This window comes from Lacerta agilis, chromosome 18, assembly GCF_009819535.1.
Source record: "Lacerta agilis isolate rLacAgi1 chromosome 18, rLacAgi1.pri, whole genome shotgun sequence".
Lineage (NCBI taxonomy): Eukaryota > Metazoa > Chordata > Lepidosauria > Squamata > Lacertidae > Lacerta > Lacerta agilis.
The window spans coordinates 1,986,468-2,001,235 of record NC_046329.1 but is presented as its reverse complement, the minus strand read 5'-3'; the positions used below and the strand labels follow the sequence as shown (position 1 = coordinate 2,001,235).

Below are 14,768 nucleotides of genomic sequence, written 5' to 3'. Positions count from 1 at the left end.
TCAACATGCAAAGGATGATGGGAGTTTGGAGCCCCTCAACATGCAAGGGATGATGGGGGTTGGAGTCCCTCGACATGCAAAGGATGATGGGGGTTGGAGTCCCTTGACATGCAAGGAATGATGGGAGTTGGTGTCCCTCAACATGCAAGGGATGATGGGGGTTGGAGTCCCTCGACATGCAAAGGATGATGGGGGTTGGAGTCCCTTGACATGCAAGGGATGATGGGAGTTGGTGTCCCTCAACATGCAAGGGATGATGGGGGTTGGAGTCCCTCGACATGCAAAGGATGATGGGAGTTGGAGTCCCTCAACATGCAAGGGATGATGGGAGCTGGAGTTCTTCAACATAAAGTCCAAGTCCAAAGATTCCTTATCTCTGATTCAGGTAGATGTCTCAGGAGCCTGGACAACTGCTTACACTTTCCTTTCTATCGGTACTGACCTCAGTCCAGTTACTTGGCAAATGTTGAATCCATTTCGGATGGCACTCCGGAGGAAGAGTTGATTTAACTGGAATGGGTGGAACAAACTGAAATTAGGAACTGCTGGGATTATTATTTTATTATTATTATTATTTAATTGCATTTGTCTCCTTTGAGGAGGTGGCTAATACGGTTTCCCTCCGTCTCGCTTAACCCTCGCAACAATCCTACCAGGTAGGTTGGGTTGAGAGTGAATGACTGACCCACAAGGGTACCCAGAGAGCATCATGGATTGGTGTGAATTCGAACCCTGGTCCCTGACGTCCTAATTCGACACTCTAACCACTGCACCACGCTGCCTCTCATGTTAAATCACCTGTGCCTTGCAATGTGTGAGAAAAACCACGCAGCCTCACTGTTTAACATAGAGGGTCTTTCCTAGCCCTACCTGGAGATGCTGGCGGGTGGAATCTGGGACAAAGTAGACCCCTATAACTGAGCTACGGGCCTCCTCTACAGATAATGGAAGGCGCTTGTATAGTTCAAAAAGTGAAAATCCAGACACAAAAGGCTTCCCCCCCGCAAAGCTGTTGAGTTTGTTGTTGTTGTTGTTGAGCTATTCGTAAGGAAATTCGACACGGGTTGCCATACGTATGTATGGTAAAATAAAAATAGGAACAGGAAGCGATCTCAGTGCTGCATTTTATCTGCACAGACTGCCGTGAGGGTTTCAGAATTTGGGTTTGATCCAGCTGCTGTTCTTAGGGACAGCTTTACAAAGGGTTTAGAAAAAAAACAAGCTTTGCCATTCTTCTTCCTTAAACTCCAGAATGGCAGAAGAAAGGTGCGAGGATGGTCAATTCAAAATTTAACACGGATAATGACACTATATCAATTTATATTGCAATGCACAATAGTCTATTAGATTGCATGTATATATGTATATGTATATATATATCATATTTTTTGCTCCATAAGATGCACCTGAACATAAGACGCACCTAGTTTTTAGAGGAGGAAAGCCCTGCTTTTTTGAGGATCAGCTGAAAGTGGTGCAGCTTTTTTTGCAAAGAGGAAAAGCCCCGTTTTTATGGGGTTCAACTCACAGTTCTGCAGCTTCTAATCCTACAGCCATTTCTACAGTTTCCAGACAGATAATCTAATCAGCCAGTCCCATGTCACTGGGGAAACAAACAGCCTCCCTCTGCATTCAACAAGGGAGGCCTGGGCAAGGAGGCGGGGCTGGAAAGGGAGCCTTATCTCTCTCCCCGATCACTTGCTGAACAGCTGTTCAGCGGCTTCCTTTCAACACCCCCTTCTCTCTTTGTAAAAAAAAAAGAGCACAATCTGCTTTTGGCCCCTGGGCAATTCGGCTCCAGGGACCATGTATTCGCTCCATAAGACGCACAGACATTTCCCCTTACTTTTCAGGAGGAAAAAAGTGTGTCTTTTGGAGCGAAAAATACAGTATGCTGTATATAGCTTTCTTATACACATCTTTGGTTCCCCCCCCTCACTTCTCCCCTTTCCCCCGTTTCCATCACTTTATTTCTTTACTACTGAAATTATTTCAGTATAAATATAACACATAGAAAAGGAGGACACTGAAGGAAGTGCGTGAGACCCATTCCTGAAGGCTCCTATGCCCTCTAGGGTCTGGTGAGTCCCAGCGCACGAATCCTGACCTCATGGGCGATGGCAGACTTCACGCGCTGGTATTCTGGAGAGGACGGGTCCGTGTGGGTCAAGTTCTGGTTGACAATCGTGAAGCCGAGCTCATAGCCGACCCCTTCTGCTCCTCCTCTGAGGGCTGGCGGGTATCCTGCAAGGAGTTGGAAGGAGTAGGTCGTGAACAGGTGTGTAGGTAACGGCAGGCCCTCCAGGTGTCCTAATTTTACCGCGATGGTCCTGGATTTACGGAAGCCGTCCCGGTTTCCCTCAGGACCTCCCTTCAAAGGCATGGTGTGTGAATGCAGTCGCCCTCGGAGGAGAATGAGGACTGAATTAGGCCCTCCCCAATAGGAAACGGTTTTTTGAATATTCACAAATAAATTGTAAATGGATAAGAACATTGGCAGGATTATCGTATAAATAATACTGTGTAACAGATAAATGGGTAAATTACCGGTAAATTTGGAACATGCAGAAAATATTTTTAAAAACAAATTTAAGGAACCGCAGAAAGAGAGGGAAGGAAGTTGAGTTTTGAAATGTTAAAATGGTTGTAAAATAATTGAAATGTATAAAACTGAGAATCATTAAAAAAATAATAATAATTAGGCCCTCCCTGTTCCACACCCCCCTTCAGTGTTTCAAACTCAGATCCGAGCTCTTGCTTGCCTGGATGAAGTCGAGAGAGGGCTGTTTGTGTAGAAACTAGCCTATTCTCTACAAAGCTTACATTTTATAGAATCGTAGCGTTGGAAGGGACCCCCGGGGGTCATCTAGTCCAACCTGCTGCAATGCAAGAATCTCAACTAAAGGAATCTCATTTACCATCCATTTCCCCACCCACTTTTTGCACCCGGCCCCGCCCACCCCTGGCATGCGGCCCTCGGAAGGCAGCTCAGGCCCTCAGGGTGGGAAAGGAGCAAACCCATTGGGATGAATGGGCACACAGTGATGACTGGCTTAAGCCTGTCGATTTCCACGGGTCTCGGGTTCTTCCCATCCACCCTCCGGCCCCAAACTGGCTTACCATTCACAGACAGGCTGTCCTCCTCCAGGCTGTAGTGGCCGAGCCTCGTGCCGTCCCTCGTCAGGTTGCTGATCTCCTGGTGAAGCTTCGCCTGGTCAAAGGGTGCAGGGAGGAGGTCTTCCCAGTAGGCGCAGACGGTGTCCACCGCCACGGCGTGCCTGGTTTGTGGAGCCCTAAGGAAAGGCAAATGCGCATTATAGAATCATATAAATCAGAAGGGGTCCTTCAAGAGTCATCTAGCCCACCCCCTGCAATGAAAGGGGGTCCTCCCCTCCAGAGCAGCAGAAAACAAGCTTGCTCCATCTTCCCTGCAACGGCCCTTCAGATATTTGAAGGTGGCCCTCCCAGCAGATGTCAAGGCAATAATCAACTATTTTACTCTTAAAAGACAATTCAAGGTGGCCCTGTTTAGGGAAGTTTTTAATGTTTTATGCTGTATTGTTTTAAATATTGGTTGAAAGCCCAGGTGGGCGGGGTATAAATAATAATAATAATAATAATAATAATAATAATAATAATAATAATAATAATAATAATAATAATGTATTTATACCCCCAAAACTGAGAATTTGGAAGGTGTGCAGAGGAGGGCAATCAAGGGTCTAGAAATGAAGCCTTATGAGGAACGGTTGAAGGAACTGTTTAGCATGGAAAATAGGGAACTGACAGCCATTATTATTATTATTATTATTATTATTATTATTATTATTTATACCCCACCCATCTGGGCTTTCACCCAATAGATATTGAGAATTTGGAAGGTGTGCAGAGGAGGGCAATCAAGGGTCTAGAAATGAAGCCTTATGAGGAACGGTTGAAGGAACTGTTTAGCATGGAAAATAGGGAACTGACAGCCATTATTATTATTATTATTATTATTATTATTATTATTTATACCCCGCCCATCTGGGCTTTCACCCAATAGATATTGAGAATTTGGAAGGTGTGCAGAGGAGGGCAATCAAGGGTCTAGAAATGAAGCCTTATGAGGAACGGTTGAAGGAACTGTTTAGCATGGAAAATAGGGAACTGACAGCAATTATTATTATTATTATTATTATTATTATTATTATTATTTATACCCCGCCCATCTGGGCTTTCACCCAATAGATATTGAGAATTTGGAAGGTGTGCAGAGGAGGGCAATCAAGGGTCTAGAAATGAAGCCTTATGAGGAACGGTTGAAGGAACCGTTTAGCATGGAAAATAGGAAACTGACAGCAATTATTATTATTATTATTATTATTATTATTATTATTATTATTATTATTATTATTGCTGTCAGTTCCCTATTTTCCATGCTAAATGGTTCCTTCAACCGTTCCTCATAAGGCTTGATTTCTAGAACCTTGATCGCCCTCCTCTGCACACCTTCCAAATTCTCAATATCTATTGGGTGGGTGGGGCTCAAAATGGGTATATGGAACACCCACGTTCAACAGCAGTCTACCTTGGGGACCTGCCAGGGGAATTGGTTGGAATTGGAAAGCCCGGCTGTTGTCCACCCTCTCAGCTGCCCCCAGCCCCCCAGCCCCTTACCGAAATCTCTCCACTTGGCAGTTCGCAAATGCCGGGCCAACGTGTGTTTTCTTGAGAAGGGGCTCCATCTGGGGTGGGGAAAGAAAAGAAAAATATTGGCAGAGGTCCGTCACATGAAAGCTTTGCCTGAAAGGCAGAATGATCTGCAGGGCTGGCACTGTTGACGGCGCCATCTAATGAGTTATTCGCTAAAGAAGAAGAAGAAGATGATTCTGCATTTGTAAAAAAAAAAAAATATCAATCTTTCAGCACATGGTGGAACCTAAACTTTGGAACTTCCTGCCTCTTGACACCTTCCCTGTACTCTTTCCCGCACTTGAGAGCCAGTGTGGTGGTGTGGTTAAGAGCGGTAGACTCATAATCTGGGGAACCGGGTTCGTGTCTCCACTCCTCCGCATGCAGCTGCTGGGTGACCTTGGGCTAGTCACACTTCTCTGAAGTCTCTGAGCCCCACTCACCTCACAGAGTGTTTGTTGTGGGGGAGGAAGGGAAAGGAGAATGTTAGCCGCTTTGAGACTCCTTCGGGTAGTGATAAAGCGGGATATCAAATCCAAACTCTTCTTCTCTTCTTCTTCTTGCTAAAGACCTTTTTTTTATTAGACTCAGAAATTTAGAATGCTGATGTGTTTTTAGGTTGTTGCTGGTTTTGATTGTTATTATTTTTCTGAATGTTTTAAATGGTTTTTACTAATACTTTTACTAATACTCTTACTGTTTTATTCTTTTTGTAAAGCGCTTTGAGGATCAAGCAGTATATAGGTTTTTTTTGCAAAATAAATAAATGCACACAAGAGATAGGAAGGGGGCTAATAAAGGTTTCTCAAGAGGGAACAGGCATCAAGAGTTGGCCCAGTGAGGCATTACCCAAGGACTCACAACTAACAGTGGGGTCCAGTGGCAAGAGCCCCTTTTAGCAACCCAGGCCCATTTGCCACTTACTTATTTATTTTATAAAATCTGTGCAATGCTTGGTTTCACAAAAGCAAAACAACGGCCTCAAAGCTGATTACATAAAGGGGTAAAGCAATAAAAATATACACAAGAAAAAAGAACAGCCATAATTTAAGACATTCAAGGAATTAAAATGCTGGTAACAATAGGCTAAAAATAGATAATGCAGAATGAACTTCTGGAACCAAAGTGCTTTTTTTGGTGCAGCCTGAGCACAAAAAGTTTTAAAACTAGCTCAAGTTGAACTAGCCAGATGTTTAGCTGAGAATCAATCAGTCAGTCCATCAATTGGACTTTAGAGTCATCTTGCCCCAAAATGGCAACTAGACATTCCGTTTTGGCAACGACAACCTTGGTTTAAGGAACCGTGTGGCGTCTAGGTTATATATCGGAGTTTCTAGCACTGGAGGCAGTCTTCAAGGGCAAGCCCCACATCTAATGCAAGGCAGTAGTCTAACCAGGAAGTCTCCAGGACTGGGCTAATTGTGCTGCAGGTGGCGCACACAAGTGGGGTATGAAACGTACGTAGAAGTTCAGGGCTTTCTCCGTGGCGTTGAACTTGCGAGAACCAGGGGTCCCCATGTCATTCGTGTACGGGAGGCTGGACAAGGTGTAGTTGACCGTGAAATTCCGCAAAGTTGGTATCTTGGCAGGGGTCGCTGCGGGGAGATCTGAGGGAGGAGAAACAATGTGAATTTCAAGGCGGGCGTCGTTTCAGTCGGAGAGTTTTCCGTTCGTGTGGCACTTTGGAATACTTACACGGAACGCTACGCAGGTCGCTGTAACCTGGAAAGGAAAGAAACAGACACCCTCGTAAAGAAACAAGATGGAGAAAGTGTAAAGAAAACGGTCTTCCTGCTCAAGAATCCCTCTGTGTTAAAAAATAAAGGCTTCCAAGCAGAGGCTCCTTCGTCACTAACTGCAGATGAGCTCGTGTCTCCATGTAGAATTGTGGTTCCCCCCGCAGAATTAATACTTAATATTAATATCCTTTATATCTGGATGGTGCAGTAAGAAATCACCCTCTGTGTGTTCCAAAAAACAGTTACAGAAGACATTGTTCACTGCATTACCCAGCCTCCTCTGTTCAAAGATCCCTGTGAAATATCGGATGAGGAAAATTATGGACTCCTGGGGGTTCATTTGCCTCGGCTGCCAAATGGGTGGCTCCACTCAGAAGGCCTTTTTGTTATGGTTAGGGCTTATAGCTAAACAAATAAACTTGCTGCTCCTGCCCTTCATGAGGACTAGCAGCCATGCTATCTAAAAAAAAACCCCAAATATGTATTCAGGATCCGTCTTGGAGCCTGCTGATTGGGGAAGTCTGTTGTGTGTGAAGCCAGGTGTCCTCTCTCTGCTGACCCAGAAGCCTCTTGACCTGCAGCCGCCAGCCTGGAGGTGGTTGGGGGATGGATGGTGGCCAATGGATTGAGGTTGAATCCTGGGGGGGGGACAAGGGGTTTGGCAGGTGTGGGGGAATCCCTGGTCCTTCGTGGGGTAACTGTGACCCTAAAGGACCAGGTGTGCAGCCTGGGGGTCATTTTGGACTCACAGTTGTCTATGGAGGCACAGGTCAATTCTGTGTCCAAGGCGGCTATCTACAGCTCCATCTCAGACCCTCCCTGCCTGCACACTGTCTCACTAGGGTGGTCCATGCTCTGGTTATCTCCTGCTTAGACTACTGCAATGCGCTCTCCATGGGGCTACCTTTGAAGGTACAACTAATGCAGAATGTGGCAGCTAGACTGGTGACTGGGAGTGGCCGCCGAGACCACATAACACCGGTCCTGAAAGACCTACTTTGGCTCCCAGTACATTTCTGAGCACAATTCAAAGTGTTGGTGCTGACCTTGAAAGCCCTAAATGGCCTCAGCCCAGTATACCTGAAGGAGCGTCTCCACTCCCATCATTCAGCCTGGACACTGAGGTCCAGCTCTGAGGGCCTTCTGGCAGTTCCCTCACTGCGAGAAGTGAAATTATGGGGAACCAGGCATAGGACCTTCTCGGTGATGGCACCCTCCCTGTGGAATGCCCTCCCATAAGATGTCAGGGAGATAAAGAGCTACACAACTTTCAGAAAACATCTGAAGGCAGTCCTGTATCATGGAGTTTTTAATGTTTGATGCTTCATTGTGTTTTCATATCTGTTGAAAGCCTCCCAGAGTGGCTGGAGCAACCCACCCAGACGGGTGGGCTATAAATATTATTATTATTATTATTATTATTATTATTATTATTATTATTATTATTATTATTATTAATGTACCATTGACGTAGAGGCTGTCCTTGTCTAGAGTGTAGGGCCCCATCTTGGTGGAGCCATTGGTCTTATTTATCAGCTCCCGGTACACCTTCACCCGGTCGAATTGTGACGCCATCATATCTCGCTGGTAGCTGCAGACTGTGTCCACCGCAGTTGCCGTCCCACCATCCGAAGACCTGCAAGATCGAAGGCGCAACGGTCAGTCCCTAAGCAGGCAGGGGTTGAGCGCTTTGCCGGCCCGGGGGCTGCATTGCAGGGGCTGCGTGCCGGAAGCGGAAATGGGCAGGGCAATTGTTGTACCGCTGGCTAGCCACTACCCACAGTCACAGAATCCTCTGCAGGCAAGTAAAGGGCATATCTCTAGCCTGGCGAAAATCAGTCAGCTGGGGTGAGAAGCGAGGGGTGTGGCCTGGGGAGAGGGGTGTGGCCTAGAGAGAGGGGATGTGGCCTGGGGAGAGGGGTGTGGCCTGGGGAGAGGGGTGTGACCTAGAGAGAGGGGATGTGGCCTAGAGAGAAGGGGTGTGGCCTGGGGAGAGGGGTGTGGCCTAGAGAGAGGGGATGTGGCCTGGGGAGAGGAGATGTGGCCTAGAGAGAAGGGGTGTGGCCTGGGGAGAGGGGTGTGGCCTAGAGAGAGGATGTGTGGCCTAGGGAGATGGGTGTGGCCTGGGGAGAAGGGATGTGGCCTGGGGAGAGGGGGTGACCTGGGGAGAGGGGGTGTGGCCTGGGGAGAGTTCCCAAGGGCCAGATAGCAAAAGATCTGGAGGGCCAGGCCTGTGGTTCTCAAATGCTACCATTGATTTCTTTATATTCTTTTTCCTTTTACTTTATTTCATTTTCTTTTTGTAAAGTGTTTTGGTGCAGCACCCTTTTCTCTGGCTGAACAGGAATTTCTTTTCCTGCATCACAGGGGGTTGGGCTGATGACCCTTGGGGTCCCTTCCAACTCTGCAATTATTGTCCCCCCCCCCCCAGTTTATCTTTAGTAATTTGTATTGCTTTTCAAAAAAATTAACAAATTCATGTCAAATTAATCTGAATTGAATATTTAAAAGTTGCTGTCCCAACCTTCCTTCATGTGTGCCCTTGTTCGTCCTATCTTGCTGCATTATAAAACATATTTTAATCTGCTTGTCACTTTATTATTTTTAAAAAATATCATTTTAACATTATTATTTTTTAAGTCTTCATCTCATCATTTTCCATTGTGTATATTTCAATCCCTGCCCTTCCTTTTATTAACATATATATATATATACACACATATATATATAAACATATATATATGTATGTGTGTGTGTGTATTGTCTTTCTCCTCTGTTTCCTTTCTCCCTTTGTCTTCCTCTCTTTTCTTTTGATATTCCTCTCTCTTTCTTTTTTATGATTTAATCTGTTCTAGATGTAGTTTTTACTGTATTGCGAAAACTTTAATAAACATTTCTGGGGGGGAAACAACAACAACCCTATAACATATTTTCCAAACAAAGCAGAATTACTCTCTGCTTTGCTAAACCAACTCAACAATTCTATGATTCTCGGCTAAAGGCCGCAGGACACTGGTGCTGAAATTCATTGGAATGGAAATACTGGTTAACGGCAACATTCGGGTTCAAATCAATAATAGCCACTGCACTTATTTAATTCTCCATGAGAACATGGAAGGTTCCGGAATGTCGAGACGTCTTACCGTAGAGCCGTAACGTTGCATCTGGAAAAGGCGTCTCCAATGCTGCTTTTCTTCAGCATCTGGCCCAGCTAAGGGCAGAAAAGAATCTCATATTAGCCCGACTCACACTCTGGATAAGGAATGATTAAATTCTGACTCCGGGTTGTCTGGAATCCAGCCTGGCCCTTTGGTCCAGGTTTGGGAAAGACTGCATCACACGCTTATCGGGGAATAGAGCAGAACCTACTCAGGAGGTGGTGGGCTCTTCTTCCTCAGAGGATTTTAAGCATATGTTGGATGGCCGTCTGTCAAGGATGCTTAAGCTGAGATTCCTGCATTGCAGGGGGTTGGACTAGATGACCCTTGGGGGTCCCTTCCAACTCTTTGAATATATGATTCTATGACTAAACCAACATGGGATTGCATTGTACATTACGTCGGGCCAGTGACCTTAGGGCCTGGCCTACTTCACAAGGTTGTTGTGAGGGGGGATTAGGGGTTGGTGACCTCAAGTTCATTGGAGGAAGCGCAGGTGTGTTTTTAAAATGTTGCTATTATTGTTGTTGAGATAATAAATTAACAATAACAATAATAGATTAATGATTATTATGAGTACATTAATGGTGGGAGTACTAATACTGGAACAGGCAGCTTAAAATGATATTAAGAATGCTTAATAATAATTATATATTCCATAATAATTAACAGATTATTGGGCAGTAACCAATGTTGGCTCTATTCAGGGCAGCCCCACTGAAGCTAATATCCATTGACAAGCTTGGGCCCATTAATTTCAATCAGTCTACTCTTAGAACTTAGATGGAGCCAACCCATGGTTAATTACCAATAATAATTATTACTCTTGCTGCTGGTAGGAACGTGAGGCATAATCTGTCAGCGCATACGTATTCCATCTCATCTATGCATTAATTGATTCCCCTCCCCTGCAAAAAATCAAAATGCTCACACTGGAAATTTTTGGAAGGGCGAAAGCCGGTGGATTATGACCAGTGCATGATAGCTCAGCTGGTTGGAGCATGGTGTTGGTAACACCAAGGTTGCATGTTCAATCCCCATATGGGACACCTGCACATTGCAGGGGGGGGAGACTAGATGACTCTTAGGGTCCCTTCCAGCCCTACAATTTTATGATTCTATGACTATCTGCTCAGAAGTAAGTCCGGTTGAATTCAATGGGCCTTCTTCCCATGGAAGTGGGGAAAGAACAGCAATCTTTGCTCCTCATTTGCAGGACATGCCAGACCACACAAGACTTTGCAAGGACCAGATCTCTCATCCAGACCTACTGATATCCTGTGCCCATGAAGTACAGGAACACCCAGACTCACCAAAGTGGTTACAACTCTCTGTGTGGAAGTGAAAGCTTTCGAACTCGGATCCCCCATCTCCGCCTTGTATCTGAGGTTGGTCAGAGTGAGGTTGACCGTGAAGCGTTCAGTGGCTGGAGGGTGGCGAGGAGTTGGGACAAAGCCTGCATAACGGAGAAGAAGAAGAAGCCATTATTGACGTAGATGTCTGTCTCCTCAAGAATATTGCTGCCTCCAAGAGCTGAGCAGAAACAGTTTTTTCACGTTGCACCATCATGATCATCACCATCTCTGAAATGCCATAAGCCTGGGCCGCGTGTCTGGAGGTCTCACTGAGGGAGTCCAAAGGAAAGCAGAGCAAGACGCTTGGCACCAGTTTGACTGCAGGAGTTGCTGGAAGCAGGCTGAAAAGGTACCATCCAACCGCCTTAGGGACTCCACTCTGGATTTGTGTAGGGGCCCCCAGATGTCCCGCAAGACAGCAGGTAAGGTCACGAGCAGTGGCGTGGTGTGAGGGTCACATGGGTGGCTGCCCCGAGGCCAAGATACATGGCAAAGCAGAAGCTAAGATGTTCTGCCAACAACTGACAGCCCTATGCAGTGGCGTAGCATGCCCCCCCCCCCAAGGTGGTTACCCCGGGCGCAAAATTGTTAGGGGCGCAAAATTTCAACACCTGGTGCTGCCTCAATACAGCTGCACACTTCTGTCGCTGGGCTTCATTGAAAACGCTTTCTCCATGCAAATCAGGAAGTGACCTCTCCATACTTTTCTTACGTCTGTGGCTGCAATCTCCTGGGTGATGCTTGAATGCCCTGGGCACTGGCAACCCACACTACGCCACTGGCCACAAGGACTAGAATTGTGCTTTATTTAAATTTAATAGCATTGTGTTTGATCTCCAGCATCTCCAGGGCAGGTATGGGAAAGGCCCTTGAGTCTGAAACCCTGGAAAGCTGCTGCCAGTCAGTGCAGATGATATTGAGCTAGGTGGGCATGGTTTGACTCTGCATAGGGCATTTTTCTATGTTCAGTTGGGATGTGGTTGAGCTGTTGCAGTTCTGTGAATAGCACACTTACCGGGTTGGCGAGATGGTTCATGATAACCTGTTGAAGGAGGGAAGACTTTTTAGAATGCGGCAGAGAGCAGGTGGCGGCGTTGCGGGCGTCACAACCTGAGCACGCATGCAGGGGCTGATACACAGCCCCTGCGTGATTGGCAGGATTCCCGCCGCTTCTCCCTGAAGGCCGACCAATCCGGTCGGCTGAGGGGAGTGGCTAGCAGCCCTTTAACTAGGAGATGGCGGGAATCCTTCCCCCTCTCCTTCGCTGCCCCCTGCTGCATCGGTTCGCCCGCCCGCCCACCTTTTAGGTTAGCTATTGACCTTGCTATGGACTTCGGTTGGTCGCCCCAGTTGGCTGGGGGGACCTGGTAGGACTTTTTCCCATTTGGGCTAGCCAAATCGGGGTTTTTCGCCTACCTCGTAGCAATTCGTCACAACTTTTGGTTTGGCGGTTAGGCATTGGATAACATCAATAGAGGTAAAAAGGGGAGGTAGTGCCATCACCTGCCCCTCATTGGAAGGGTATTCCGTTAAAGGTTTCCGGGGGCGTGGCCCTGTCCGAAGCCTAGGGAGGTTAGGACCTAAGGCACGCCCCAACGGTGATCACAGGGGCAGTTCCACTTGATAAGCATCAGTGGGGCTACCCTTGGTGGTTAACCCTTCACGGACCTCCAACACCCGGGTTGGGGTCAGATATAGTGGTTGGGATCCAATGCCTAAGCCAATACCGCCCAACATCCGTAACCAATAAAGTTGTGGCCTTTACGCCCATTAATTCGATACAATGTCTCATGTGTCATTATTCATTCGGGAGGGAGGGACATTGCCACGCAATGTCCCACCCAGGCTAAAGAAATCAGGACAGAGGACAATGTTCTAACACATGTAACCATACAGTGCCAGTAAATCACAGCAACGCAAGCTGAATTTAAAGAGTAAGCAACTATTTTGGAACATGTTGAAATATTGCTTTGAATATTATGTAATATTGCATTTATATTTGAGGAAGTAAATCTCTGGGCTTATGGGATATCAATCATTGCAGAAATATTCTGGCCTCTGTGTCATGTTCAGAGGACTCTCAGGAGACCAGAGATCTCTCCCCCAGGCATTTGGAATAAAGAGAAGCTTCAGCTGAGAAACAAGAGTTGTCCTGTGGTTTGATTTCCACAAGAACACCTCCACATGCTTCAACCATAACAGCAAGCTTCCTCTCCTCACCATTCACAAGGAGGCTGTCCTGGTCCAGGTCGTAGGGCCCCATCTTGTTGAAGTCCTTTGTCTTGTTGACAATCTCCCGATATACCTGCGTCCGGTCAAAAGGGGATGCCATCAAGTCTCTCTGGTAACTGCAGACGCTGTCCACACCAGTGTTCTTCCCGTCATCTATGGATCTGGGAATGGAAAGGTTAAAAACTTTAAAACTCTTCCTAGGTGGGATCTCTTCCTCCTCCTTCCATTTCAACACTTTTGGCCCTAAATTAGATGTCCCAGGAAAGGACCAGTGGTTCTGGTAAGGAGCAGGGACTTTGCTGGAGTGGCACCTCCAAGAGGACAAGGCAGGTCAGATGTTTCAGCACCACGGAGAGCTCCCTGTCAGCCACTTGCCCTGCCGGATATTAGATGTGTATTGAGGTCTTTAAAAATTAGTATTAGCACTAATATTAGTTGCTCTTTTGCCAGGGCAACTCAAAGCGACTTACTATATATAAAAATCTGTTACTGATTTTAGACCCAGTAAAGTAAATAAAGGTATAAATGGACAAATATTGCATAGTTATTGTTATTGTTTTGCTACTTAGTTTTTAATTATTTTCTTGCTTTTATTCTGTATTTTTTTCTGTGAACCACTCTGAGATCTTACGATGCAGCGTGGCAGTATTACAACAGGTCAAAAGCAGCATACAGTTGAACATCATCATTAAATTTATTATTCCAAAGCATTACCAAAAAACCTTCCATTCTTCCATGAACCTATTAGGCTGGTTTTGTAAACCATTACTAATGTAGACCAGATTTTTTTCAAACCATTCACATACCCAAACTTTCAACAGTGTTGGTGCTGACCTTTTAAGCCATAAACGGCCTCAGCCCAGTACAGTGGTAATAATAATAATAATAATAATAATAATAATAATAATAATAATAATAATAATTTATTTGTACCCCGCCCATCTGGCTGGGTCTCCCCAGCCACTCTGGTACCTCTGGTTATGTACTTAATTCGTTCCGGAGGTCTGTTCTTAACCTGAAACTGTTCTTAACCTGAAGCACCACTTTAGCTAATGGGGCCTCCTGCTGACGCTGCTCCGCCAGAGCACAATTTCTGTTCTTATCCTGAAGCAAAGTTCTTAACCTGAAGCGTTATTTCTGGGTTAGCGGAGTCTGTAACCTGAAGCGTCTGTAACCCGAGGCACCAGGGGCGTCTCCACCCCTGTCGCTCAGCCTGGACCCTGAGGTCCTCCTCCGAGGGTCTTCTGGTGGTTCTCTCCCTGTGAGAAGTGAGGTTGCAAGGAACCAGGCAGAGGGCCTTCTCGGCAGATGTCAAGGAAATAAACATCTATCTGACTTTTAGAAGACATCTGAAGGCAGCCCTGTTTAAGGAAGTTTTTAATGGCTGATGTTTTATTGTTTGTTTGTTTTTTGATATTTTGTTGAAAGCCACCTAGAGTGGCTGGGGAAACCCAGCCAGATGTGTGGGGGGTATGTATGTATGTATGTATAAATAAATAAATAAATAAATAATCTTGTCAACAAACCTCCCCCCCCCCTTTAAAGAAAGGGCTGTGCTGTTTTTATTCCCTCCCATCACAGGTCAGGGAAATAAACAACTACCTGACATT

The 14,768-nt window shown here is 45.9% G+C and overlaps 1 protein-coding gene across 1 annotated transcript in view; it reads right to left on the bottom strand.

The window, feature by feature from the left end:
• Positions 1-414: 414 nt before the first annotated feature.
• Positions 415-14,768, bottom strand: part of LOC117039687 (mucin-16-like) — a 46,886-nt gene continuing 32,532 nt past the window's right edge. Inside the window, 11 exon segments of the mRNA XM_033136867.1 lie at positions 415-510; positions 2,108-2,244; positions 3,121-3,293; positions 4,660-4,727; positions 6,136-6,281; positions 6,370-6,396; positions 7,877-8,049; positions 9,557-9,624; positions 10,885-11,027; positions 11,942-11,968; positions 13,147-13,319. Coding sequence (XP_032992758.1) covers positions 415-510; positions 2,108-2,244; positions 3,121-3,293; positions 4,660-4,727; positions 6,136-6,281; positions 6,370-6,396; positions 7,877-8,049; positions 9,557-9,624; positions 10,885-11,027; positions 11,942-11,968; positions 13,147-13,319 — 1,231 coding nt within the window.